This window comes from Perognathus longimembris, chromosome 8, assembly GCF_023159225.1.
Source record: "Perognathus longimembris pacificus isolate PPM17 chromosome 8, ASM2315922v1, whole genome shotgun sequence".
Taxonomy (NCBI): domain Eukaryota; kingdom Metazoa; phylum Chordata; class Mammalia; order Rodentia; family Heteromyidae; genus Perognathus; species Perognathus longimembris.
The window spans coordinates 63,197,805-63,224,636 of record NC_063168.1 but is presented as its reverse complement, the minus strand read 5'-3'; the positions used below and the strand labels follow the sequence as shown (position 1 = coordinate 63,224,636).

General features: G+C 40.4%; 1 protein-coding gene across 5 annotated transcripts in view; it reads right to left on the bottom strand.

Annotated features, from left to right (window-relative positions):
* Itsn2 (intersectin 2) overlaps window positions 1-26,832 on the bottom strand; it is a 120,848-nt gene that overhangs the window by 12,164 nt on the left and 81,852 nt on the right. For 4 of the 5 annotated variants that reach the window (XM_048353326.1, XM_048353322.1, XM_048353324.1 and 1 more), the window contains 9 exons: window positions 26,231-26,436; window positions 22,761-22,825; window positions 20,762-20,928; window positions 18,712-18,757; window positions 18,508-18,629; window positions 16,411-16,507; window positions 15,060-15,251; window positions 2,739-2,860; window positions 393-499 (listed from right to left, as the gene is read on the bottom strand). In XM_048353326.1, coding sequence (XP_048209283.1) covers window positions 393-499; window positions 2,739-2,860; window positions 15,060-15,251; window positions 16,411-16,507; window positions 18,508-18,629; window positions 18,712-18,757; window positions 20,762-20,928; window positions 22,761-22,825; window positions 26,231-26,436 — 1,124 coding nt within the window. Of the gene's footprint in view, window positions 1-392; window positions 500-2,738; window positions 2,861-8,313; window positions 11,369-15,059; window positions 15,252-16,410; window positions 16,508-18,507; window positions 18,630-18,711; window positions 18,758-20,761; window positions 20,929-22,760; window positions 22,826-26,230; window positions 26,437-26,832 lie in introns of those variants that run through there. The other variant, XM_048353325.1, reaches the window with a different exon arrangement.

Below are 26,832 nucleotides of genomic sequence, written 5' to 3'. Positions count from 1 at the left end.
AGGACTGGAAGTGCACATGAGGACTTAGCAGGCTACAAACTGGGCAGTGACATCTGCCTGTGAGCTGTAGCGCCTCCTGTGTTTCCTGCTCCCCTCCTATCAGAGCCAGCAAGGCGCATGCCTCGGAATCACACACGAATCCATGCTCTGTTCAGTGATTTCTCCCTTTCACGCATTTTCTGTGTCCCATTTCTTTACTTTTCCTCAATAATTATGTATTTTACAATTACCAGACATTTTATAAGATTACAGAATATAAAGCCCATAAATATAGGCTTTGACGGAATTAAAGAGAGCAGAAAATAGTGGGAAGTTCCTTTGCTGTGGAGCCCCTGCGGGGACTGCACAGGACATCGGAGTAGCTACAGCCATCGGTGTCGGCCACAACTCACTTTAGCAGCTTCGTGTTGGACATGATGAGCTCCTTCCAGTTCACAAAAATCAAGGCCATCTCTCCCTCAGTGAGAAAGCCCGACTCCACCATTCGTTTCTGAAAAACCTAAGTTCAAAACATGGAAGAAATTAGCTCAAGCATAGATATACAGCCTGTGTGTGCTCTAATGCCGACAACATCTTCATATAACTAGCAAGACTGTGATATTTCTAATAAGCATACTTATCACATTCACATTTTCAACTGCATCATTTCCCTGCTGTTTGCTATTTGGGCAAATGGCTATTTGCTATTTCCTGTTAAGGCTGGTTCTAAAGACTGAGACCATCATTTTCTCAATGAGCAAAGATCTCCTAGCTACCTCCCAGACTTGTTATGAAGGCCAGCCAGACGTAGCGCACAAAGCACCTGCACACAAGAGCTTGCAGAGCTGAGCTGGGTTGTCGTCAGGCTGAGTGCTTCAGTGTTCTCCGATGGGAGAAGTTCAGTGAGGAAACAGTGACGGCTCTGGCTGCCTCCACACCAGCCCAGGCAGATGTGCACTGCAGAGGGTGGCTGGCTGAGGCAGAACAACACTGTGTCTCTGTGTGGGGTTGCACGTGCACACATGCAGGCTTGACTTCAAATACAACAGAGTGGCAGAGACTCAGGTATTAGTTCCAATTGACCCATGAAGAAATAAAGACTCATAGAATAGTTTGCTTAAGGTCATAAAGCTAGAATTTAAAAAGCTAAAACTAAAACCCAACTCTATTTATTCCTTTTTTTGGTGCCGGTACCAGGGCTTGAACTCAGGGCCTGGGCACTCACTATCCCTTAGCTTTCTCATGCAAGATTGGCATGCTACCACTTGAGCCACAGTTCTGCTTCCCAGCTTTTTTGATAGATTAATTGGATATAAGGCCCTCATGGGCTGGGTTTGAAATCCTCAGATCTCAGCCTGCTGAGTAGCTAAGAGATTTGGCTCTTTTTTTAAGTCCAAGTTTCCACAAATGATCTATCACCAGGAACTGGCTTAAAAAACATTAAGAAAGTAGTTACCATGTGTAACAACTCTGCTTATATGTGATCATTAAAAAATACCAGTGATATTTGCTTCATACTAAGACTTTCTGTGGGGTGGGAGATGTGGCTCAAGTTGTGGAGCAATTCATAACTGTGAGGTCCAGAGCTCCATTCCAATATCACATAAAGAACAAAAAAACAGCAACTAAACCAAAACTTCTCAAAGGCTCCTCACTGCCTTGTCTGATAAGACACAAAACAAAGTTCTTACAAGGCTCATAGCGGGTGAGATGTGAACCCAGCCAACCTCACCAAGGGCCCTCAGGCCCCTGACACTCCATCCCCACCGGAGATCTACACTCCCGATGCTCTGTACATGTCTTCCACTTCTGCTTCCTCCTCCTGGCAGAGTGGACTCTTTCTTGTCTGCAGAGCTGGGAGAGCCCTTCCTGCTAGAGGCTGGTCCCTCCTTTGGGCTCCAGCTCCTATTGAACCTTACTCTGTCTCCAGAAGGACTGGGAACTTCCTGAGAACAGAAATCTCTTCTTTCATCTATTTTCTGTACTTGAGCACAATTCTATACTTGTTCAGGTTTGTTTTTCCAAAGGGATGGAAATAGTAGGCGAGCACTTCCCTGGCTTCACCATTACCTTGCAAAGTTGAGCAGGTTTCAAACTGCCATGTAAATACAGTTCGGTAAAAGTCTGAAGTCAAGGTCAGGCACGAGTGGCACATGTCTTTAATTCCAGCTACAAGGGAGGCTGAGATCTGAAGATCATGATTTGAAGCCAACCTGGACAGGAAAGTCTGTGAGACTCTCATCTACAAGTAACTAGTAAAATGTTGGAAATGGAGGTATGGCTCAAGGGGTAAAAGCATCAGCTTTGAGTGGAAAAAGTTAAACAAGAGCATGAGGCTCTGAATCTCAGTAGGGGTAAAACAAAAATCTGAAGCGAAGTGGGCTTTGGGGCTTGTATGTCCACTCTGTGCCTTTGTCTTTCCTTGAGGAACTCTACTGCATCCAGATAAGGCATTCCTAAGCTTTGTTTGTCTCTTTACTCTGAATGGGCTCAGCTGAGGAAGACACCTTCCTCCGTGCTTTTCCACCCAGTGGGCAGAGCAGCATTCTGAGCCTGTGAGAGCCCCTGTCATGGTTGGCTCGAACTCCATGTTCAGCTGGGTGTCTTGCTCAGTGGTAAAATGCATGCCTATTGTGCTGGAAGCCCAGGGTTCAATCCCCCAAGCCAGAGTGTTGCCTCCCTTTGCTGCCAAGGGGGAGCAGTGTGGCGCTGGCACCTGAAGAAAACAGCTGCAGAGCCGGTCAGTGACAGCCCCTCACCTCGATCACGAGCTGCAGATCGTCCATGTACCGCTCTTCGGTCTGGATCAGCTCATGAATGTAGCCCTGTCTCTTCCTCTCTGCTGGCTGCATTGTGTCCAGGGCTTGGAGATCAGCACACCCTGCGGAAAGACAGCAGAGAGCATAAAATACTTCTGCACTTGTCTTTGTGGAAAGACGTTTCTCAGCAGATGGGCTGGGTTGACAAATGCTGCTTTGAAAGAACATCCTTGCTTTAAAAGAGCGCCACACAAATGCGGAGAGCTGGCATTGTGATGCCACTCAGTGGGCCAGGCAGCAAGTTAGCAAGGTCTGTGACATTTCGGCGTGCTCCTGATTTCTGAGTAACAGTGAGAGAATGAAGGATTAAAAAAAAAATGGCCTTGAGCAGGTTAGAATTTCACCCTCCAAGGCATTTTTGAGATTATTGAAATGATTAAATGAATCAAATGCTTGAGACGAGCATTTTCCAACTGCAGATCTTGAGTCACCCTGGTTCATCATCAATCAGGCCCATTCAAAAAAGAAGTAACTAAGTGGACTCTGACATGCGCACAGCTCTGGTAAGGACTTGGTTGTTGTTTTAGTATTACCTGTATTTGGGGATGCCAAATGTATTTCTTAATTTCAGTTATGTTTTGAAAAGATGTAGAGAAACATGCTTTCAGACTTCTCAAAGGAAAGAAAAAAGAAAGAAAGAAAAAAACCCCACCCAAACCCACTCCCCACTTCCCCCCGCAAAAAACCCCACAGAAGTTTCCAGGACTTGCAGATTTCTAGCAAGACCACAGTGTTAACCTGCTGGAACAAAAAAGCCCAGGTCACAAACGACCTGAAGGGAAGTCATGAAGACACACTGCATTCACTTTGAACCAACTTACAGGCACATGAGAGCTGAACTAGAAGCCAGGCTGTGATATGACATACTGCAGAATCGCTCAAGTCCCGAGGGCCTGCCTGTGTGTAGGGATGGACACAAGGCACCACCTCAGGAAGTTCCTCAGACAAAACGCAAACACAGCAGCTACTGCCAAATGAAATCTGTGGAAAGCCAAGGGGTTGGGCTGGCATCTGACAGGTCAAACCAACACAGAATTTTGTATCACACTGAGTTTCAATTGGTTGTAGGAGTTCCAATGGCCAACTAACTAATAAAGGGACCACTGGTTAACTAGTTAGATGCTTAGGAAGTGTAGATAGTCCCTTGCGGCTGTGTTCTGCAAGGGGAGCAGGAGATCTACTTAGAGCAGAGCCTTGGGAATTTTGTGACAGATGAAGAACACAAGGATCACACTGTGTGTGTGCATGTGTGTGCCCACATGTACACGTGTGGTGTGGTACTGTGACCCAGGACCTCACATATGCTAGGTAAGTGCTCTACAAACTAAGCAACACCTCCAGCCCTAGATTGATTTTTAAAGTCAATTTCTTTTCCTGGTTTTCTTTGAATTTTGATAATATATTGTTAGTTTTACTAAAGACAGCTTTTCTACTTTCTAAACATATGGACATTAGGTTAAAAAACTGATTTCAGTAGGTAATGTGTGGTGCTAGAGAGAAGTTCAAAATGGCAAATGTGATGGATTGGGAAGGCTACCGGGGCACTCACAGAGGACAGATGGAGGGCTAGGTGCTGCCTGTGATGTCATTGGTGGCCCTGGCTATGGCTGGGTGACTGACAGAAGCAATGAGAACCCATTCTAGGGTTAGCCCACCTTTTACTGAATGTCTTACAAACTTCAGCCATTCGGCTCTGTATTTAGAAGTGTGTGTGTGTGTGCACACGCGCGCACACACGCATGTGCTAATACTGGGGCTTAAATTCCTGGTCTTGTGTTCTACCACTTGAGCCACACCACCACTTCCAGCTTTTGCTGATTAATTGGAGATAAGAGTCTTATGAATATTTCTGCCTGGGCTGGCACTGAACTGCAATCCTCAGATCTCAGCCTCCTAAGAAGCTAGGATTAGAGTGTGAGCCATGGATGGTGAACTCTGCATTCAGGAATTTTTCACACATCCACATTCCATCACTATTATCCATGTCATATTTTTCTATAAATTCTCTTACGTTTGAAGTTAAATGTGCTTGTTACACCTGTTCTAAAAGTCATTAAAGTATGCATAATGACTGAGTCTGTTTGGATAACATTAGTGTCCAATACACTGTAGACCATGAGGACAGATATATCAACACTGGAAACAATGGTTTATCTCAGAAGACACAAACACTGGACTATAACTGGAATAAGCACTTGGAACAGTAAGAAAAGCCCTAGGACTTTGCTGGAACGTACATGCCACATACTTGATCACCATGCCTCAATGACTCCTTTGCATTTCTTTACAGTAGCCCTTAAGCATCTATTTTCTGTTCACTTTCCTCCACTCTTGCCCTCACATCAGGTGTTCTTAGCTACAATGTCAGGGGAGATATCAAGGGACAGCACCCTGTGCTTCCTGCCGGTTTGTCCCACACTTCCTTCCTCTAAGGCATGGAATCCCTTTTCTTCTGCAGCCAGCATCCTGGCCTGGTTCTCTCTCCCAGGCTCTTCTTCCTTCATACTGCTACCTTCAGTTTTCCCAGCTTCTTTCTTAGGCCACAGATTAAGTGCCCCTCCTATGCCACTGAGTAAAAGCACCCTTCTTCCAACCCACCCCTTCCTCAGCATCTCTTTTATCTCAGTCCATCCTTCTAAGAAGTCTCCACCCATGACCCACCCGTCACTAAACATTAACTCTGGGCACCTGCCTTCAGTTCCACAGCTCTGTCGGAACAGCGGTTCAGGAAAGAAACAAGGCTCTCAGCACTGCTGACTTCAAGGATGCCTCCCCTCTCCCACAATGCAAGCAGCAGGCATGCTGCCTCTGTGGAGCCAGGAGCCTCTCCTCCTCAGCCTCCAACTCCTCTCTTCTTGGTGTCTCCTGAGTCTCCCTGTCTGCTTGTGGTGGGGCTCCCTGCTCCCTCCAAACCAGCAAATACCAAATGGGACATGGACTTCCTGCGGAGTCAGGCCCCATGAATTAGAAACTGCCGCACAATGTATAGTACCACAATGCACACAGAGCCCATCAGGCGCTGAGCAGCTCTGCTCTAAAGGTACACTCAAGCTGCTGAACCCAGACTTGCGAACACTGACATGACTATTGAATCCTTTTTCAGGAAAGGGAGAGGTAAAATATGATAAACGGAAGACTCGGAGCTTCCTGATTAGAACCCCTTCTGCCCATTCTGTCCCTAGAAAGCATGTCTGTAGCTACTAGGCACCTTGGTCCAAATACTGGTGTGCTGCAGGCATAAATCACACTGGGTCTGGAAGACCTATTTCAAAAATACAGTGTGTAATATTGCATTACTAGTACATGAAGCTATGGGTGGGGGCTCAAGCCTGTGATGTTAGGTACTCAGAGAGCTGAGATCTGAGGATCACGGTTCAAAGCCAACCCAGGCAATAAAGTCTGTGAGACTCTTTTATGGTGGTTTTTTTTTTTTTTTTGCCAGTCCTGGGCCTTGGACTCAGGGCCTGAGAACTGTCCCTTGCTTCTTTTTGCTCAAGGCTAGCACTCTGCCACTTGAGCCACAGCGCCCCTTCTGGCCATTTTCCATATATGTGGTGCTGGGGAATTGAACCGAGAGCTTCATGTGTAGGAGGCAAGCACTCTTGCCACTAGGCCATATTCCCAGCCCTGTGAGACTCTTTTATTTCCAACATTACCAAAAAAGCTGGAAGTGGCACTGTGACTGAAGTGGTAGAATGCTAATCTTGAGCAAAAGAAGCTCAGGGACAGCATCTAGGCTGAGTTCAAGCCCCAGAACTGGCAAAAATAATGGATACAGCAGGGCACCAGTCGCTCATACCTATAATCCTAGCTACAAAGATCTAAGAAGCATAGTGAGGCCAGCCAGGCAAAAAAGTCTAGACCAGGGCTGGAGATATGGCCTAGTGGCAAGAGTGCTTGCCTCGTATACATGAGGCCCTGGGTTCGATTCCTCAGCACCACATATACAGAAAATGGCCAGAAGTGGCGCTGTGGCTCAAGTGGCAGAGTGCTAACCTTGAGCAAAAAAGAAGCCAGGGACAGTGCTCAGGCCCTGAGTTCACGGCCTAGGACTGGCAAAAAAAAAAAAAAAAAGTCTAGACCACACAAATGGAGGGCTCAAGTGTTCAGCACCAGCCATGACCAGAAATGTGACTGAGAATGCCCTGAATTCAAATTCTAGTATCAGCACACACATACAAAATAACCAATAGAAAAAGGGCTGGAAGAGCAAGTGAAGGAATCTATGTATCTATCATTTTCGTGGGGGAAGTATTTGAATTCGGGGCCTGGGAGCTGGCCCTAAGCTTTTTCACTCAAGGCTAGCACTCTACTTGAGCTCACAGCTCCAATTCTGGCTTTGCTGTTAGAGATAAGAGTCTCAAGGGCTTTCCTGCCCAGGCAAGCTTCAAACTGTGATTCTCAGATCTTAAACCACCTGAGTACTAGGATTATAGGTGTGAGCTATCAATGTCTGGCTGGAATATTTGATATACTGAGTTAAGCAAAAATACAATTAATTGAGATTAATTCTACCTGTTTCTTTTTACTTTTTAAAGATGTAACTGCTAGAAAATTTTAAATTACACATGAGTCTGTATTTGTGACTCAGGTATTTGTATTGAGCAGTTTGTGCTAGCCAATAAGATGTTCAATGGTTCCCAGGGATAGCAGAATGAAGTCCTAACAGCAGCACAGGGGACCAGGGGCTCCAGGCTCTCCAAGGTCCAGCCTCAGTCTAACTTCCCAGCCTCTGCTTTTCTCTGCCCACTTATTCACATTGGCCCTAGGCTTAATCCTCCTAATTTGTCCGTACACTTCCCATGCTGTTTTGTCTCTGTTCCTTCCTCTGTCTATAGCTGGTTCTCCATCTAGGTACCTCCTGTGCTTTCCCTTGGTGTCTAGTTAAGTATGCATTGCTGTGTTTAAATGCTATTAAAAAATACACCTGTCTGCTTATGTCCTGATGCCTGCACCAAGATTCATACTACCCAATGCCAGAAGCCCTTATACTTGTTTTGGTATGCCCAGGACTTAGTATTCAGTGGCCTCATGTACATCCTCAATACATGTTTGCTAGGTAACTTTTATGCTAGGCATAAATAGGTTAGGTTTTGACCAGATTTTTCTTGTCACCAACTTTGATGCCAAATGTTACAAATAAATGCTTATTTTGTACTAAAAACCTTACTGTACATCTGCAGTAAATTATTTACTTGTAAATTCCTTCTAATCCTTTTAGAAATAAGTTGTAAATAAAGCTATAAGTAATGTTATTATCTTAGATTATATTTCCCTTTACCTTTGTGAGCAACAGCATATTGAAATTAAGAGTTCTTCTGCTTTCAAAGTACATGATTATGTTGTATCAAATGATCTCAGATTTTGCCACTTAACATTTCTTATTAGCTCGCCTGTACCCAGAGACCACATAAAGAAAAAAGAGAAGTTCCAAAGACAGTGGATCGCACCTAAATATGAAACAGCAAAAATAAGTTTTAAAGGATGCTTCAAAGAAATACACAATACAAGTAAGGTAGTTTGTGTCCTTTTAATAAACACACTTGCATAGTTATATTACAATTTTGTAAAAATAAGAACAGATTATCTCATGCCAAGCGTGCTCAGCATTTGCACAATCTCAATACCTTTAATACTATACTTTTCAAGACACACAAAATAAAAACTTAAGGCAAAAACAGCACTTTGCGACAATTTAATAATTTATTACATTACAGTAGCATTACAGCAGCATCCAGTAATGCCACTTTAGGCAAAGGTCTCTCAGTATTTCCATTATAGATTCTATTTACAAGGATTCTTGGCAACTAGGGTTGGCATTTCTCTCTTTACTTTTCCTTTCCTTAGTTTCTTTCTTTTGAACTACCAGTATTCATGTTGTATTTAACACTAAAATGATGCCATATTTTTAAAATATGTGTAAGATTTTGAAAGGACTCAGAATTGTAGAGAAACTATGGGATAGAATTGACTTCAATTTTCAAATTTTCTAAAAAGCAGCTTTGGTTTTACAACTGATTGTTTTTCATTGCTGGAAAACCCAACAAATTCAATCACATGCTTGAAGAATTGTATCATATACTACAGTCTTTTCATCCTCTCCTGTACTCCCACTTAAAATTCCATACTTCTAATAAATTCTTTTCATCTAAGCAAGTTGAAAGCTGCCCTACAATGAACCAGGAAGAGAACAAATTCATGGCTGAATGAGGATTCATGCACTTCAAAGGATTAAATTATTGTATGTTATAGTTTCCTTTCTCTCAAGATATATGACAAAATTCCTATGCAAAGAGTGGTATTTCAGATAACACAGTAAAGTTTATTTTTCAGATTGACATTCAGCTTAAATATTGGGCCAGTATGTGACTTAATCTATAGGTACTTGATGAACATATTATGTTCAACCTGAATGTCATTCTTAATAATTATTATCATCATTATAAAAGTGAAGTGATTTGAGCTACAAAAACTTTTGAAATAACTTATCCTTATATATAGATAAGCCCTAAGGAAAAATGCTATGCAAAAAACAATGTGGCTAATTAAAGGTGGTATGATTTCTAATCTCAGTATTTGAAGTGACTATCCTTATATTGAATTCAACTAAAGGTGAACAAGCATAAAGCTAAAAGGAAGAAAGGCAAAACCAAGTGATCCATATAATATGGAAAAATCAGTTTGGGGGAAAGGACTTAGTCTTTGTACTGTCTCTTTTAGTGACTGCAGGCAAAGATGTCATTCTACCCCTAAAATGGTATTCTTGCTTTCCTGTTCATGTCATATTTGTAAAATATCACCATGATGGCCAATGCTAAGAACGGAGGTGGTGTAATAACCAGAGATCCCTCCCCAGGGAGCAAACATACATATCTCCCTATACTCAAGAATGTCAAGTATTTTGGGACAAAGACATCTGAACTTTGTAAAGCTGTAACTAAACTGATGGTTCTTTCTCAAATGTTGTAAAGTTAAGATTTAGGCAATAAATGACTGAAATCATTCAGAATAGATAGGCACATCAACATAAATATTGCACAAAATTTGCCTCTAACTTAAACTGAGAGGTATAAGAACATATTTCATTTTTCCTAAAGAACTCTGTGAAGAAATGAAACTGTGAATTTATGTACACTTACCCTGATAATACTTAAAGACATTCACAAACAGTAGATTGCACTGCAGTTTGTAAACATTTAAAATTGCATAAACTTCTCATTGATTGCAAATATAGTTTAATATTGTCTACTAAAATTCCTTTTTGTTTCAACTAAGTGCTCTCACAAACAGTAAGTTTATAATAATGTGTTATTTAAAAAATGTTTTCCTTTAAAGGAAAATAAGTGAAACACTGTGCTAGCATAGCCAATATGGATATACATTAGACAAGTGTGAGTGGAAGATCAGCCTTTAGTCGCGAAGAACCATTGTGGATGCAGAGGAATGCCCACTCTCACACCTCACTCCTCACTATGAGCCTTTCACTAGAGCCTGTGGGTGGCTTCAGGGTCTTCAAACTCTTCAACGATTCTTTATGATTTTTACTAAATCCAGTAAAAATGCCAACAGTGGCCTTTTATGTCCTGGGACATGTAGTCCTCTGACTACAATCAGTAAAATGAATTCTGACTTTAACATATATCATAGATACAAATGTTTTGTTTAAACCAGGAAAGGTTTTATATCTCACAGTATATGATGGGAACTTTTCATCCCTAAAAAAAATAGTTCACTTTAAGGTAATCAGTAAAGAAGTAAGAGATATATGCTGGAGCACATGATGCTGTTATCTGTAGCCCAAGGCATTTGAAGACCCTAGAGGAAGCAGCAAAGAAGTGCTTGTTGCTGGGCAGCTGAAACAAACTAAATGTATCCCACATATGCTCCAGGTACATGCTCCCTCCAGGTGCTTTCTTCTGTGGGAGAAGAAAAGCACCCCTGAGTTACTGCTCCCACTCAGATTACACAGAAGAGGCTATTTCCAATCCTTGGCCTTTAAACAAATCTAAATTTTGGTACTTATAGTGGCATATTAGAAAGTAACAGCATAGTGTACACTTGAGGACAAATCAGGTTGAATCAATTAAGAGCTTGCTGTGGTTAGAATTCAATCAAATGTAATAGCAGAACATAAGCAAACGTATCTGAATATACATGTTGCAGTAACATTAGAAAAGCATGGCAGCCCATTCCAAACCAGAAGAGAACAGTTTGTGTAAATAGTGGGTCTTTGTGTGTTTGAACTCCCACCATGTAAGGGCAAACTGAATATGCATGCTAATAACCTAAAATTACCAAATTAAAAAAAGAAGAAAACTGCTAAAAGATGCCAGAGTGAACAGCAGGGAAAGCCACACAAAGACCCACTATCCTTGAACTTGTTACAAATAAATTTTAACGATAAATTAGAAACACAAAGAAATAATCACAAGTGGCTCTAACATTCGAAGGAAGTAATGAATTGTGCAGGAGATATTTGATCAGGGCTGCCTGCCCTGCCTCCACGCTAGAGTCAAACTTGGATAGTGGGTCTCTGGGGTGCTTTCACAACTGGAAGACAACATTGGGTCCTAAAAAAAGAAAAATGAGGAATAAAATGAACATAAGGAAATTAGGTGGTGAGAAAAAATTTGACTAATAATAACATGCAACATCAACTAAATAAACTTGACCTACTAAGATTATCAGCCTTAAAATGTTTAGTTATATATAATAAAATGAAAAGAATATTTATAAAGGCAAAGACTCAAACAGTAATCTATAATTTAACCTGCTCTCAGTGCCTCATACTGACTATAGCAGATGATTTCTTTCTATGTTCCTAGGGAGGTTAAAGATCTCAAGTATAAGGATTAAGCATTTTCAAAATCATAGCCCATGAAAAGCATAGGCTTATATAAACTTAAGGTGAATGAATTTCAAAGCTGCCAATATAATTTAACTAAATTCCTTATTTTTGAAAATGTGATTAGGGCTCCTCAGTTTCTAATAAACAGCTATTTCAAGCTAACACAAACAGTATTCTTCAGTTTTCTAGGAATAATACACTTTTTCAAAGGAATCTACTTGAGAATTGCTCAGAGAATTACAGCTTTGAGAGCTCTTTTCTTACAAGACGGATGATGACCCTTTGTTCATTCATTTAGGCAAAATAAGAAAGTACTCAGTTTTCAGATACAATCAGACTAAAAATCCCAACATTAGCCAAAAAAAGGTACTAGGTAAGTTGCTGAAAACTTTGAAAGTATTCCTATTTGAGACAGCTTCTTGACCATTCTATTTTTCTAGCTCTCAATATGGAAATAACCAGGAAAAGAAATCTTAACTTCTCCTACCCCCAACGAACTACAAACTTTCCAACAAACTACACCTACTTGTCATTTAGGTCTCAGCTCAAATACAAAACCCTCCATGTCAACAGGCCTTCCTTCCCTATAGAAGATTTAGGAGATCTTTTCCTAATACACTTGTGTGAATACTCATTAGAGCAATTGTATTTCTTTGTCTCCTCATCACTAAACTCTGAAACTATTTTAGAGAAGGCAAGTTTTCATGTTTGTCTTCCCAATCAATGCCTGTAAATATATGGTGGATACTCAAAGAATAATTAGAAAATGAAAATTTAAAAAACATTTTTATAAGTCCAAAATCTAGAAAATCAAATGTGAAACACATGGATTTTGTTTCTTTAAAATTACTATGTAGGACTGGGAATGTGGCTTAGTGGTAGAGTGCTTGCCTAGCATGCATGAAGCCATGGGTTCAATTCCTCAGCACCACATAAACAGAAAAAGCTGGAAGTGGAACTGTGGCTCAAGGCTCAAGCCTTGAGCAAAAGAAGCTCAGGGACAGTGCCCAGGCACTGAGTTCAAGACCCAAGAATGGCACAAAAATTAATAAAAATAAATTACTATGTAAGTCATCAATGCTGAAGAACAACTTTTCCTTTTCTTGTTAGTTCTATGTTTGAATACTGTAATTGACTTATTTCAGGGACAACTCAAAACTGGTTGTCTTTTAGAGATGGGCTATCTGATACAGTAGCTATCAGCCACAAATGATTATTTCATTTTCAACCAATTAATTAAATTAACATTTGAGTTTGGTAGCTCTCATCTACAGGTAGATGCCAGTCCTATCTATGTAAGAATAGTAGACCAAGTATTCTCTGGTAAAAAAAAAAAAAATGCATATGGGGGAGGGACAAAATTGTTCTCTAGCTTAGGCTGGCTTCTTGCCTCAACCTCCTGAGTTCTGGAATACACATGCACAATGCACACTGCCCAAATTGGCTTGTCAAAAGTAATCTGCATAGTGAATGTGCTGGGATAATTAATTCATATCAATCTACTTTCTGAATAATTTAGCACTTATTTGCCACCTACTATTCAGTTAAAGAATAAAAAATTCTCCACCGACTTCCTGGAGGGTTCCTTTCCTAGATGGTGATCACTGCCAAATGTTCTGAGGACTGGAATGATGCCAGGGACCACTAGCTAAAAATCCTCAGACACAGTAGCTCTGAATCAGAAATACCTTCATCTTACAGCTCCCAGAAAGGTGTCACGGGTAATTTTTATTAATCAGATTAAACTGACTCCTAATTAGTCAAACTGCAAAAACATCAGTAGAGCTTAAAAATGGCCATTCACTAGAGAATCAAGCTGTTATAATTTTCTTTGCCACTTCTCCTGAAACTCTCAGACACATTTGAGAATGTTCATACCATAAAAAAAACCCTGCACTTGCACACACCTATAATCCTAGCTACTTATGAGGCCGAGATCTGGGGACTGTGGTTCAAAGCCAGCCCAGGCAGGAAAGTTCCTGAGACTCTTATCTCGAATTAACTACCTCCCCAAAAGCTGAAAGTGATGTTGTGGCTCAAGTGAAAGAGTGTTAGCCTTGAATAAAAAAGCTCAGGGACAGTGCCCGGGCCTTGAGTTCAGGCCCCAGGACTGACAATTCCCACCCCACCCCCCAAAAAAGGAAAAGATAAATGTTTTCAATAATTTCACCAGTGATAAAAATACAAATCCTGGGCTGGGAATGTGGCTTAGCGGTAGCGTGTTTGCCTAGCGTGCACTAAGCACTGGGTTTGATTTCTCAGCACCACATAAACAGAAAAAGCCGGAAGTGGTGCTATAGCTCAAGTGGTAGAGTGCTAGCCTTAAGCACAAAGAAGCCAGGGACAGTGTTTAGGCCCTGAGTCCAAGCCCCAGGACTGACCAAAAAAAAAAAAAAACCCAAACCCACAAATCCTAAAATTTTTTGTTAATAAATCTAAAAATCAAAAGAGAGGAAAAAGTAATATCTACTCCAAGAAGCTAAAGAATTATTTTTGAATCCTGTCCATTCCCTAATTATTATTATTGCTATCATTACTGTATTTATGTTTTGGCAGTTTTAATTTATTCATTTATTATCAATGCTGTATTTCTTGTAAACTATAAAAAATGCTAGGTAACTACCATGAGACAACCCCCTAATATAATACCAAATTTCATACTTTGAGATTTGGACCATGTTCTTGGAAACTGTGGCATAAAGGAGCTATCTAAAGAATCACTTAATCAGCCACTAGTGGTTCATGATTGCAATCCTAGCCACTCAGGAGGCTGAGATCTGAGGACTGCAGTTCAAAGCCAGCCTGGGCAGAAAAGTCCATGTGATTCTTATTTCCAATAAACTACCCAGAAAAAGCTCAAAGTGGTGCTGTAGCCCAACTAGCCTTGAGTGCAAAGAGGCTCAGGGACAGCGCCCAGGCCCTGAGTTCAAGCCCCAGTATTGGGGGTGGGGGGAAATCACATACTGAAAGTTTCACAGTTTAAGTTACTTAATTTTTTCCAACCTGGATGACATGTACACATGGGAAATAAATAAAAGGCTGCAGAATTGATAGTATTTACAAACTGAAAGGATAATTGTGACTAGATCAATAGGGCAATTATAGGACTAGCTAGTCTTCATTGGGCTGTAAAGGAACAATGGCTGCTGAAAGAGAATAGTGGTAAAGGGAAGTTGTAGCAAACCAAAGAACTCAGAAATTTCACCGTTTCCCCCCCAGATAAATGCTAAAATCTGAAGTACAAAAAAAGTATGCTTCTGCAGCCCAACTTTGACTTTGAGAACATTTCCTTACTTGAATCATTAATCTATATTTATTATGAGTGCTGAGTTCAAGATCTGATTCAGCACAGTGATACTGTATTGCATATTAAAGTTTTCACACCAGAGGAGAGATAATTAAGTATTACTCACACTGTTGACTTGGATCTGAGTCTGTTGTCATCTTAACATAGTTTGAAGGGAAGAGACCAGTCACCCCATTGATTTCTCCTTGCCACCAGTCAGGATCATCTTTGCTCATAACATTAATAAGTTGTCCCTTGGAGAAATTGAGCTCATCCTCATTATTTGCTACATAGTCATACATAGCGATCACCTGACATACTAGAAAAAGAATAACAAGCAAATTAATTATTCATATAAGGATTAGTGATATCCCAAGGATTTAAATTGCTATTAAATACTAAAATTAGGCAAAGTTTTTCCTTGAGCTGCTCTCTCAAATCCTCCTTCCCCCATTCTGTCTTATAAAAATAAGAATTAATGAACTCCAGTTAAAAATCCAAGTCAGTTGGGTGCCAGTGGCTCAGGTAGGTAATCTTAGCTATGCAAGAGGCTGAGATCTGAGGATAGTGGTTCAAAGTCAGCCTGGGCAGAAGAGTCCTTGCAACTCTTACTGCCAATAAATTACCCAGAAAAAAGCCAGAAGGGGTACAGTGGCTCAAGTGCTAGAGTGCTAGCCTCAAGCATAAAAGAGGCTCAGGGACAGAACTCAGGCCCTGAGTTCAAGCCCCTGGACCAGTACACACAAAAAAAAATTCAAGTTAAAACTAGGCACAAGTCAGGTGGCTCATGTCTATAATCCTATATGTAGGTAACTAAGATCTGGGGACCCTACGTCAAAGCCCAGCCTGGGTAGGAAAGTCTGTGAGACTCTTATCTCCAGTTAACCACCAAAAAGCCATGACTGGAAATGTGACTCAAGTGGCAGAGTGCCAGCCTTTAATGAAAAAGCAAAAGGACAGTGCTCAAGCCCTGAGTTCAAGCTCTAGTACTGACAGGCAAACTACATGTTTTCTTTTAGCAGGGCTGGCAACTAAACTGAGGGCTTTGCATTTACTGGGGAGGTACTCTATCACTTGAGTCATGCCTCCAATTCCTTTGACACTTGTTAGTTTTGAGGTGAGGTATTGCTATAAAACACAGGCTGGTCTGGGATGCATGCATATAGTAGGATGATAGGTTTGCACCACTGAGCTGTTATTGGTAGAGATGAAGTCTCTCAAACTTCTTTTTTGTCCAGAATGGTCTCAAACAATGATCCCTGTATCTCCATATCCCAAGTAGTGAGGATAATAGGCTGTGCCCCCACGCCTTGCTGGTATGTTATTTTTAAGCAGAAGGAAAGAACGAATATTTCATACCTTTCAAGAGTAGTTAGGTAAGAAATATTTCATACCTTCAAGAGTTAGCTAATCTAAGAAGTTACTACATTTTAACAAAGTTCTTTCAAAAGTAAAATAAAAGTCAATCATTTTCATACCAGCATGGAAGGCAGGTGTGGTTCTTTCACTACTCGGACCCAAAAGTTTAACATGGCTGGCAGGAAACCATCCCTTCTGCCGCTTTTTTCCTCTGGCCTATAAAATGAGCAAAAAGAATACACAATTCAAAAGATGAGAGTGGAAAGAATCATTGAGATATAACTTAAAAGTATAAAACTCTTAATTATATAAGAAAAATTAATCTTGCCCAAACATAGGTCTCACCTTTATACCTAGTTACTGGGATATAATCTCTAAATCCTTTCACTGACCTGATTCATAGTGTCTTAGATTGCATAGGGCCTGAAACTGAGTACAGTGATATGAACCATCAACCACGAATCAACCATGGAATCCCAATAAAACCTCCAGATAACAAAGCTCCAGCAAAGCTTCCTAGCAATGTGCTCTGTGTATTATCACAAATGATTGCCAAGACAGTCCATGACTCTACTGGGAGCAGACAGCCAGGAATTCCCTTTGCGGAGCCTCTTGTACTCAGTCCCTTGTAGTTCTTCCCTTGGCTGTGTCCCTTGTAGAAGTAAACTGTGAGTGTAACAGCTTTTGGGGAGCTCCATGTGTCCTTCTAGTGAATTATCAAATTTGAGACTGGTTTGAGGACCACCAAACCTGCAACTGGTTTTAGAAGTGGGGACAGCTATGGGATGGTTAAAATTAGTTAAAATTGGCTTTCCAGGTCAACAGTAAACTACTGAAGGACCTGCTTCAATCTGCATCTCAATGCGCTGCAGAAAATGCCATCTGCGGAAGTCTAATCTAGAAGTCTTTCATCTTTCAGGTTCAGAGTTCCCTCAGTATTCCACACAAATATTTATACTACAGAAAGATCTTTCTGGATTTCTCCTAACACCTCCAAGTTAAGCCTTAAGTGGTTTAGTTCACCGCAAATATCCCTCCAAGTTTTGTTAATAATTAATCAGGATAATAGAAATAGAATGTGTAAGGAGTTGTAAGTCCCATTTAGTTGGTTCCAAAGTAAATCAGAAGATGTAAATTTAGGGGGTTATTTGGGAACATAAAGAATTTAAACTCCGGGCTGGGGATATAGCCTAGTGGCAAGAGTGCCTGCCTCGGATACACGAGGCCCTAGGTTCGATTCCCCAGCACCACATATACAGAAAACGGCCAGAAGCGGCGCTGTGGCTCAAGTGGCAGAGTGCTAGCCTTGAGCAGGAAGAAGCCAGGGACAGTGCTCAGGCCCTGAGTCCAAAGCCCAGGACTGGCCAAAAAAAAAAAAAAAAAAAAAAAAAGAATTTAAACTCCATCTGTTCTTTAGGAATCCTGACTCCAATTTCTCAGAATAAAGCTACATTTGTCTTTTATATTATGTATCAATAAAAAGAATTACAATTTTTCTTATCATCTTTAAATCCTGAAATGCTTTTCAGTTTCAACTAGTGAGGAACTTTACAAGTGAAAGAATGCATATTTTTCTATCAAAATATATTCAACAACTTTTTTAACATTAAAGGTAAAAAACTAGGGCCCTCTATGTTTGCACTGTTTGTTGAACAAAAACCCAAGTATTTTCTCAATACATGGCTTGGGTGAAGTTTTTCTCCTAGCCAGTACACCATCACCTAAGGCAGTCCCTGGCACGGTGCTGCTATGTTTTCCTTTCTGAAGGTGATCTATGGTTTAATAAGGGATGCATTACTGAAAAACAATTAGGCTTTTAGAGAAAATTACTTTTTAAGTTATTATCTTCAGTGTTGACACACTGTGCTAAAGTGTACAGACAAATTATTAAAGGGGAACATAATATATTGATTACCTCTGAGTGGTATTAACTATGCATGATCAATTTTTGATTGGTATTATTATCATTATTATTACTGCTGGTGGCTTGCTCAGCTTGCTTACTTAGCTAGTGCTCTACTACATTAGCCAGGCTACTAGGCTGGCTTTTTGCTTATTATTTTAGAGATATAGTCTCAGATTTCTGCCCAGGTTGGCTTTCAACCATGATCCTCTAAATCTCAGCTTTCTGAGTAGCTAGGATTATAGGCCTGAATCACTGGTGCTCCACGTGATGTTTCCATGAGCATGCATTACTATGTGTAAAAGAACATTACCTGTAACTCTCCTTGCCACCAACCACTTGCATTTTTCTTTAGGATTAATATTAATTGCCCTGGTGCAAGACTAAGTTGTTCAGCACCCGAAGCAACATATGCTGAAGTTACTTGAGCAATCTCTGAAAAGAAGAGAAGCAGAACAATGAATTCAAGTCTATGTCAAACATTTTAGCAATTTTTCAAGGTCACTATTATACATACCAGGTTTTTTGTTTGATGTTCCAGATTTGCTAGCATTCCCAACATTCTACAAGGAAAAGATAAATTGCTTTTATCATCTCCAAAATTCCAGATGTAAATGTACAAAGCTTACTAGAAATGAAATAATTCTATTCTTCAAAATTCTTTCTTTAAACAAAGACCAAATGAGTGAAGAAGCTAGCACTCTCAAGGAGATCTAGTCAACAAGAAGTTGATGCTGCTATCTACTCACTCCACAAAGAGAGCTCATTTTCTGAATCTTTCCGGGCCAAATATACCTATTCCTTAATGGAGTTAACACTGATGCCCACTACATCCATTACACAGGTCCTGATGTGTGAAGGCATATGAGAGTTTTGATCCTGTTACCTTAAGAGATCCTGACTCACTATAGCTCCTGGCTGGGGGGGGCGGGGGATTCTTGCTTTATTTCTTCCAAAGTTGATTGATCGTAATTTAAGAACAAAAAATTCATACCATGCGTAGCCAACTATGGCTTCTGTTATTATCAATAGTGACAGTATTTGTCGTTGCCAGGTGCTCACAGTAAAACAAAGCTGGTTTCACTTAAGAATGTTCTTGATCAAAGAGTAGAAATTTGGGCTGGGATTATGGCCTAGTGGCAAGAGTGCTTGCTTCATATACATAAAGCCCTGGGTTCCATTCCCTAGCACCACATATATAGAAAATGGCCAGAAGTGGTGCTGTGGCTCAAGTGGTAGAGTGCTAGCCTTGAGCAAAAAGAAGCCAGGGACAGTGCTCAGTCCCTGAGTCCAAGGGCCAGGACTGGCAAAAAAAAAAAAAAAAAAAAAAAAAAAAAAAGCGTAATCTGATTTTCATTCCTGAGTAAACATCTTTTTTTTTTTTGGCCAGTCCTGGGCCTTGGACTCAGGGCCTGAGCACTGTCCCTGGCTTCTTCCCGCTCAAGGCTAGCACTCTGCCACTTGAGCCACAGCGCTGCTTCTGGCCGTTTTCTGTATATGTGGTGCTGGGGAATCGAACCTAGGGCCTCGTGTATCTGAGGCAGGCACTCTTGCCACTAGGCTATATCCCCAGCCCCCTGAGTAAACATCTTTTAAAAATTATGTTTTACTCAATAGATATGAGCCTCTAACATTTCTGCTTTATACAAAAGTGTGATGACTGTCTCAAGATAAAAAGTATTTCGGTCATTAAATTGTTAGCTAAACTATATTCATGAAACAACATTGTGTGTCTATGTGTGTGTGTGCATGCACACACACGTGTGCACAAACGCATCCCAGTCCTTGGGCTTGAACTCAGCACCTGGATGTGCTCCCTGAGCCTTGACAGAAAAGTTTGTGAGACTCTTATCTCCAATTAACCAGCAATAAAGCTGAAGTGGAGCTGTGGGTCAAGTGGTAGAGAATGACCATTGAGTCCAAACGCCAAGCAAGAGTTTGAGGCCCTGATTTCAAGCCCTAGTGCAACCCTCCCCTCCCCCCCTGAACTTATCAAGTTATATACCACATAATAGATTGTTATTTTTTGCTGAAGTAATACACTTAAGTAATTTATTTTAGTTTCTAATATGATAAATAACACTAGATATAACCCTTATACTTACAAAAACAAAACCATTCTTTTGGGCGGCGGGGGGGGGGGGGGAGAACAGTAACTTCAAATATTTAAAATGCAGTGGGGCACTGGTGACTCACATCTGTTATCCTAGATGGCTGAGACCTGATTGTGGTTTGAAGCCAGCATAGGCAGGCAAGCACATGAGACTCTGATCTCCAATTAACACCGGAAGTGGAGCTGTGGCTCATAGTGGTAAAGTTCTAGCCTTGAGCAAAAATACTCAGGGACAGTGCCCAGGGCCTGACTGGCCAAAAAAAAGTAAAATGCTTGGGAACTTCTACACCATACCAGTCTCACGGGAACCCTATAATAAAACCTGTACTAATGGAGCTATTTTGAGAGGTTTCCTTGTAATGGAAACAGCCTGATTAAAATAATAAAAGCAATCTGTTTTAAGTATGAATCCTTGTCACAACAATGGGGTGATTTTAGTAGAAAATAACTCTACCTCTTGATCTTTTAGTTTGACATAGTTTGATGGAAAAATTCCAGTTCTATTTCCAATACTTCCTGTCCACCACTCTCCATCTTTCTGGGTCACCAATATTTCTTCACCTTCAGTGAAAGTCAAATCTCCTGGCTCTGCACTTGAATATGCATAAAGTGCAATATATTCTGTAGAGAATAAAGCAAAAAAAAAAAAAAACACCAGGTATAAAACAGAAATTACATTAATCACTAAGATATGTTTACAGTATATGACCTAGTACCTAGGAAAACAAAATAGAAGCAAACTATTAAATTGCTTAGAAAATGGTTATTTAGGGGGCTGGGGATATGGCCTAGTGGCTAGAGTGCTTGCCTCCTATACATGAAGCCCTGGGTTCGATTCCCCAGCACCACATATATAGAAAACGGCCAGAAGTGGCACTGTGGCTCAAGTGGCAGAGTGCTAGCCTTGAGCAAAAAGAAGCCAGGGACAGTGCTCAGGCCCTGAGTCCAAGCCCCAGGACTGCCAAAAAAAAAAAAGGTTATTTAACAAAGCTTTTGAAGTTTTTTTAAAAATTGTTTTTCTACCTTTTTGGTTACCATTTTTAAACCACAAAATATGACCCCCCAACTACAGAGATATCAGTATCTTTACAAATAACAAAATTGAGGCTCAATGACATTGTCATCTAGTAGACAGTAAAAATATATACACTAAAAAAATCTGTTATGTAAAATACACTTTAATCAGCTAAATTACTTTTTCAAATCTTTTAAATACACAATCATGGAAATGTCCAGTCTCTAGCACACAGCAACAGGAGCCAAGTTCCACCACAATAACCAGCTGCAGGTTGTTGATGAATGGCTTCAATGTGTGTGTGTGGAAAAAAAAAATATATATATATATATTTGTATAAGCCTTTAAAAAAAAAATCATAGGGGCTGGGGATATAGCCTAGTGGCAAGAGTGCTTGCCTCAAATACATGAGGCTCTGGGTTCAATTCCCCAGCACCACATATACAGAAAATGGTCAGAAGGGGCGCTGTGGCTCAAGTGGCAGAGTGCTAGCCTTGAGCAAAAAGAAGCCAGGGACAGTGCTCAAGCCCTGAGTCCAAGCCCCAGGACTAGCAAAAAAAAAAAAAAAAAAAAAAAAAAAAGCTCATTGTTTTAAAGGGGCTGGGGATATGGCCTAGTGGCAAGAGAGCTTGCCTCCCATACATGAAGCCCTAGGTTCGATTCCCCAGCACCACGTATATGGAAAATGGCCAGAAGGGGCACTGTGGCTCAAGTGGCAGAGTGCTAAGCCTTGAGCGGGAAGAAGCCAGGGACAGTGCTCAGTCCCTGAGTGCAAGGCCCAGGACTGACCAAAAAGAAAAAAATCACAGTAACAAAATCAAAACCATTCATCAACCACACAGCCCAACAGGCTGTAGAACAAAAACACAATTCAGGCTCACACCTGTTATCCTACCTACTCAGGGGACTGAGATCTGAGGACTGCAGCTCAAAGCCAGCTACAGCAGAAAAGCCCAACTAATCAGCCAAAAAAAAAAAAAGCTCAACTGGAGGCGTGGCTTGAGTGGTACGCTAGCATGAGCAAAATGCTTAGCAAGACTAAAAGGCCCTGAGTTAAAGACCCAATACCAGAACAAAACCAAAAGCAGAACCTCACAATTCTTTGAAATATTTGTGATAAAGAGTACCTTCATGTGCCACATTACAATTAAATACATTTACAAATAACTAAGTATACTGAAATTTCCTTTCTTCCTGAATATGTGTAAATTTAAAAATGTTTAAATTATAATCTTACTTAGCCATGTATGCTGAATTTTCATTTCTAAAAATGCCAGTACTCCAGCCATATTTTTTCTGTATCTTTCATAGTCATATGAAATAGACAGGGACAGGATTTCCTAACCTCACAAACTCTGTGACTCAGAAGCAGGGAGAATGACTACATGTGAAGTCAATAAACTAAATCTTATCTAATTTACCAATTGCTAAAGCTTACCTTCTCCAGCTGGGTAGGCTGCAGAGGTAGGCTTCTTATTTACAGCTGCATATAATGCTTCTGATCTGCCAAATAAACACACAAATGAAAGATAACAATGATAGAAAAAAAGGGCAAAAACAAGCAAAACAACAACAAAAGAAGGTATTTGAGAAATACAAAAGATTTTAGTTGTGCATTCTTTTAGGATTTTCTTAAAATTTAAATGCTGAATCAGTTTACTTACTATGAATGCTTTCACATACACAAAATCCTTCTGAAGGTCTAATTATAAGTTGCTATATTTTAAAGTAAATTAGTGTCAATATAACTTAATAGATCATCAAATGTGAGATATTTTGCCTTTATGAAGAAATTTAAAAGACATCTGAACATGAGTAAATGGAAGTCTTGCTAAAGTACCTTCAGGCCTTGGCTTGGTTTAGGGGAAAATAAGGACAGCATTGGCAAATTTTATTATTTGTTTAGAGCACATCATATTTTAAAATTTATCTCAGAACAGGCGTAACATTAGCTTTGTTAATCCAGGAAGCTGTCTTCAAAACTCTGGAAGAGTTAGCTGGGGATGTGGCTTCGTGGTAGAGTTCTTGCCTAGCATGCATGAAGCCCTGGGTTTGATTCCTCAGTACCACATAAACAGAAAAGGCCGGAAGTGGTGCGGTGGTTCTTTTCCTAGCCTTGAGCAAAAGAAGTTCAGGGACAGTGCCCATACCCTGAGTTCAAGCCCCAGGACTGGCAAAAAAAAAAAAAAAAAAAAATAGAACTAGTCACCTGTGGGATGTACCAGGGTTTTCAAGGACCCATGAGGAAATCATAGAATGAGGCAGTTTGCAAGTCTATATGAGGTAGAACTTAGAAACTTCATGGCCAGAGTGAATGGAATTGTCTTGTTTAGTGCTGAATTCTTTATTACTTGGCTTTGCTTTACATTTTTGTTGTTTTGTTTTGAGATAAGTCTCATTATGTTGTCCAGGCTATTCTTAAACTTGTGAGCTCAAGGGATCTTTCTGCCTGAGCCCCTGAGCAGCTGAGACCACAAGCATGTGCCACTATGCCTGGTTGTACTGCAGGCTTTCCAATAACATTAACTTATCTCAGCACTGGTAACAGAATGGAAAGTTAGGATAAATATCCTCTAAAACACTTAAATTTGATCTCTTCTTGCTACAGTTTTCTTCTCTATAACATTTATGAATAATAAATAAGATAGTATCTTGAAAGGGCCTAGCACACACAGATGTCAGCTACATATCATTGTAACTTTTATTCTTTTTCTTTTTTTTTTTTTGGCTGGTCCTGGAGCTTGAACTCAGGGCCTAGGCACTGTCCTTGAGCTTCTTTTGTTCAAGGTGAATACCACTTGAGCCACAGTGCTACTTCCAGCATTTTAGAAGTTTCCTGGAGATAAGAGTCTCACAGACTTTTCTTCCTGCTGGCTTCGAACCACGATCCTCAGATCTCAGCCTCCTGAGTAGCTAGGGTTACACACCGATGCTCGGCTTTAATTTTTATTCTTTTCTAATTTCCATGTCAGTCTGAAAAGTAAGTTTCTGCATTTGTACTAAACATTGATAAATAGAAACTCAGTACTGCAAAGATTCTTAAGTTTAACATTTTCATTCAATCAATTAGAAACTCTCAAGACCAAAACAGGTTGCTCCATACAGAATGACAAAAATAGAACTAAAACTAGAGCTTTCTGATTTCCAAGAGCAGCACTTTGCATTGTGTTAAGACTGCTTTTCTCTTTTTGGCCAGTCCTGGGCCTTGGACTCAGGGCCTGAGCACTGTCCCTGGCTTCTTTTTGCTCAAGGCTAGCACTCTGCCACTTGAGCCACAGCGCCACTTCTGGCTGTTTCCTATATATGTGGTGCTGGGGAATTGAACCCAGGGTTTCACGTATACGAGGCAAACACTCTTGCCACTAGGCCATATTCCCAGTCCTGGACTGCTTTTCTATTTAGATCAACTTTCATGTTAAACACAAAAGACAGTTACCCATAGCTACTTTAGAGTACTTATCTCCTTGTAGTAAATACATTTGACAACTTGACTTCCCTGCAAACTGGAAAATAAGGCCAGATATCTCAACCTGTTAAATTTTTGGCTTTTTTCATCTGTTTATTCATTTGTTCTCTCCTCATTCATTAACCTAATATGATTTGATATTAAGATGCATTAATATACTGGGGCTGGGCACTGGTGGCTCATGACTATAATCCTCGCTACTCGGAAGGCTGAGATCTGGGGATTGGGGTTTGACACCAGTCCAGGCAGGTAAGTCCATGAGACTTTTCTCTCTAATTAACCACCAAAAAGCCAGAGTGTAGCTCTGGCTTAAGCAGCAGAGTGAGAGCCTTGAACAAAAAAAGCTCAGGGACAGTTTCCAGGCCCTGAATTCAAGGCTCATTATTCCCTCAGACACAAAAAAGATTAAACTAAGTTTCAGGAACTGGAAGTGGGGCTCAAGTGGTAGAACACCAGTTGTGGGCAAAAATTGATGAGTTCGAGTTCAAGTTCCAGTACATACATATACACATGCACATATCATCAGAGAGATGAAAAACATGTAACAACAAAGACATGGGTCTCATTTCCATGGAGCTTATGACCTAGTAAGGAATATGGGTAACACAAGTCGATAACTATACTGTCATATGCTATGAGCAACAGAGAAGTTATGTCCAAGGAAACGTAGAGGCTCAGATACGGGAATGGTCCAATTTGCAATGAGGAGAACTTCAGTAAAGCATTACAGTCTAGGCACGATGGTTCACACCTATCATCACAGCTACTTGGGAGGCAGAGATCAGAAGGATTGTGGGTAGACTTTGTGGTCACATTAATACGGGAGACCACATATAAGAGAATTATGGTCCCTGGCTCATCCTGGACAAAAAAAACAGGAGCACCAGCTGAAACTAAGGAGACAAAAAGGTTGGGGGTCATTGCTCAAGTGGTAAATCATCTGCTAAGCAAGCATGAGGCTCTGAGTTCAAACCACAGTAGTACTTAGGAGACAGGTAGGAGGATCATGAGCTCTACGGTAGCTTGGGCAAAGTTAGTGAGCCCCTATCTCCAAAACAAAATACAAAAAACAAAGGAACTGGGAGCAAGGCTCAAGTGGTAGAGAATTTGTCTAGCATGTATGAGGCCCTAAATTCAACCCCTAGTACCACAAAAAAATTAAATATTGAAAATATTTAAATTGAAATTTTAAAAATTAAAAATACTTAAATAGAAAATATAGTACTATAGTACATAAAAATTTAAGTATAGTACTTTGAAGACTATGAATCTGAAATAACTAATCAAAGAGATTCTAAAGCTAAAAACATACATCTGTCATAAGCTTTTTTCTCGGCTAGAAATCACATTTCTAGTCCTATGTCTGTATTCAGACTCCAGCTACTCATCCTGTGGGCTGGGTTACTGATGGAAACATCATGTAAATACACAGAGATACTTACTCTTCCCGCTTTACTTCACTTCCAGGAATGATCTTGACATAAGATTTTGGAAACCATCCTCTTCCTCCGTTTACCTCTCCAAACCACCAATTTTCTTGCTGCTCCAAGACAGTAATAATGTCATGTTTGGAGAAGTTCAAATGGTTATCTTTCTTTGCAGTCCAGGAACAAAGGGCCTGTGCTTTCAGGTTTTCTACAGCCTGTCCCTGTGAATAAGAGGCCACCAAAATTTAAAAACAGACAATAATACTCACGATTCCTGTTTCCTAACACATAACAAACATACTTACTGTGCAAACAGTAGACCAGTTTGTGTGGTCGTGAGGTAACTTTAATCTACTAATTGACTTAAAAGTCTATGTGACTCACAACCATGAAAGTAGCCTTCTTGAACACCGTCATTCTAAGGGCATACATCATCACTGGTACAGAAGGTAGTCAGTGAACACTTCGTGAAGTATTCATAGATCCACCAAATATATACCATACAAGAAATGAAATGGGAAAGAGTTACTGCCAATCTTTTCTCTCCTCCAGCTTCTAATGCTATCTATCCAACTGTACTTGATTCAGTTACCTGACCTGCAACAGATGTGGTCATG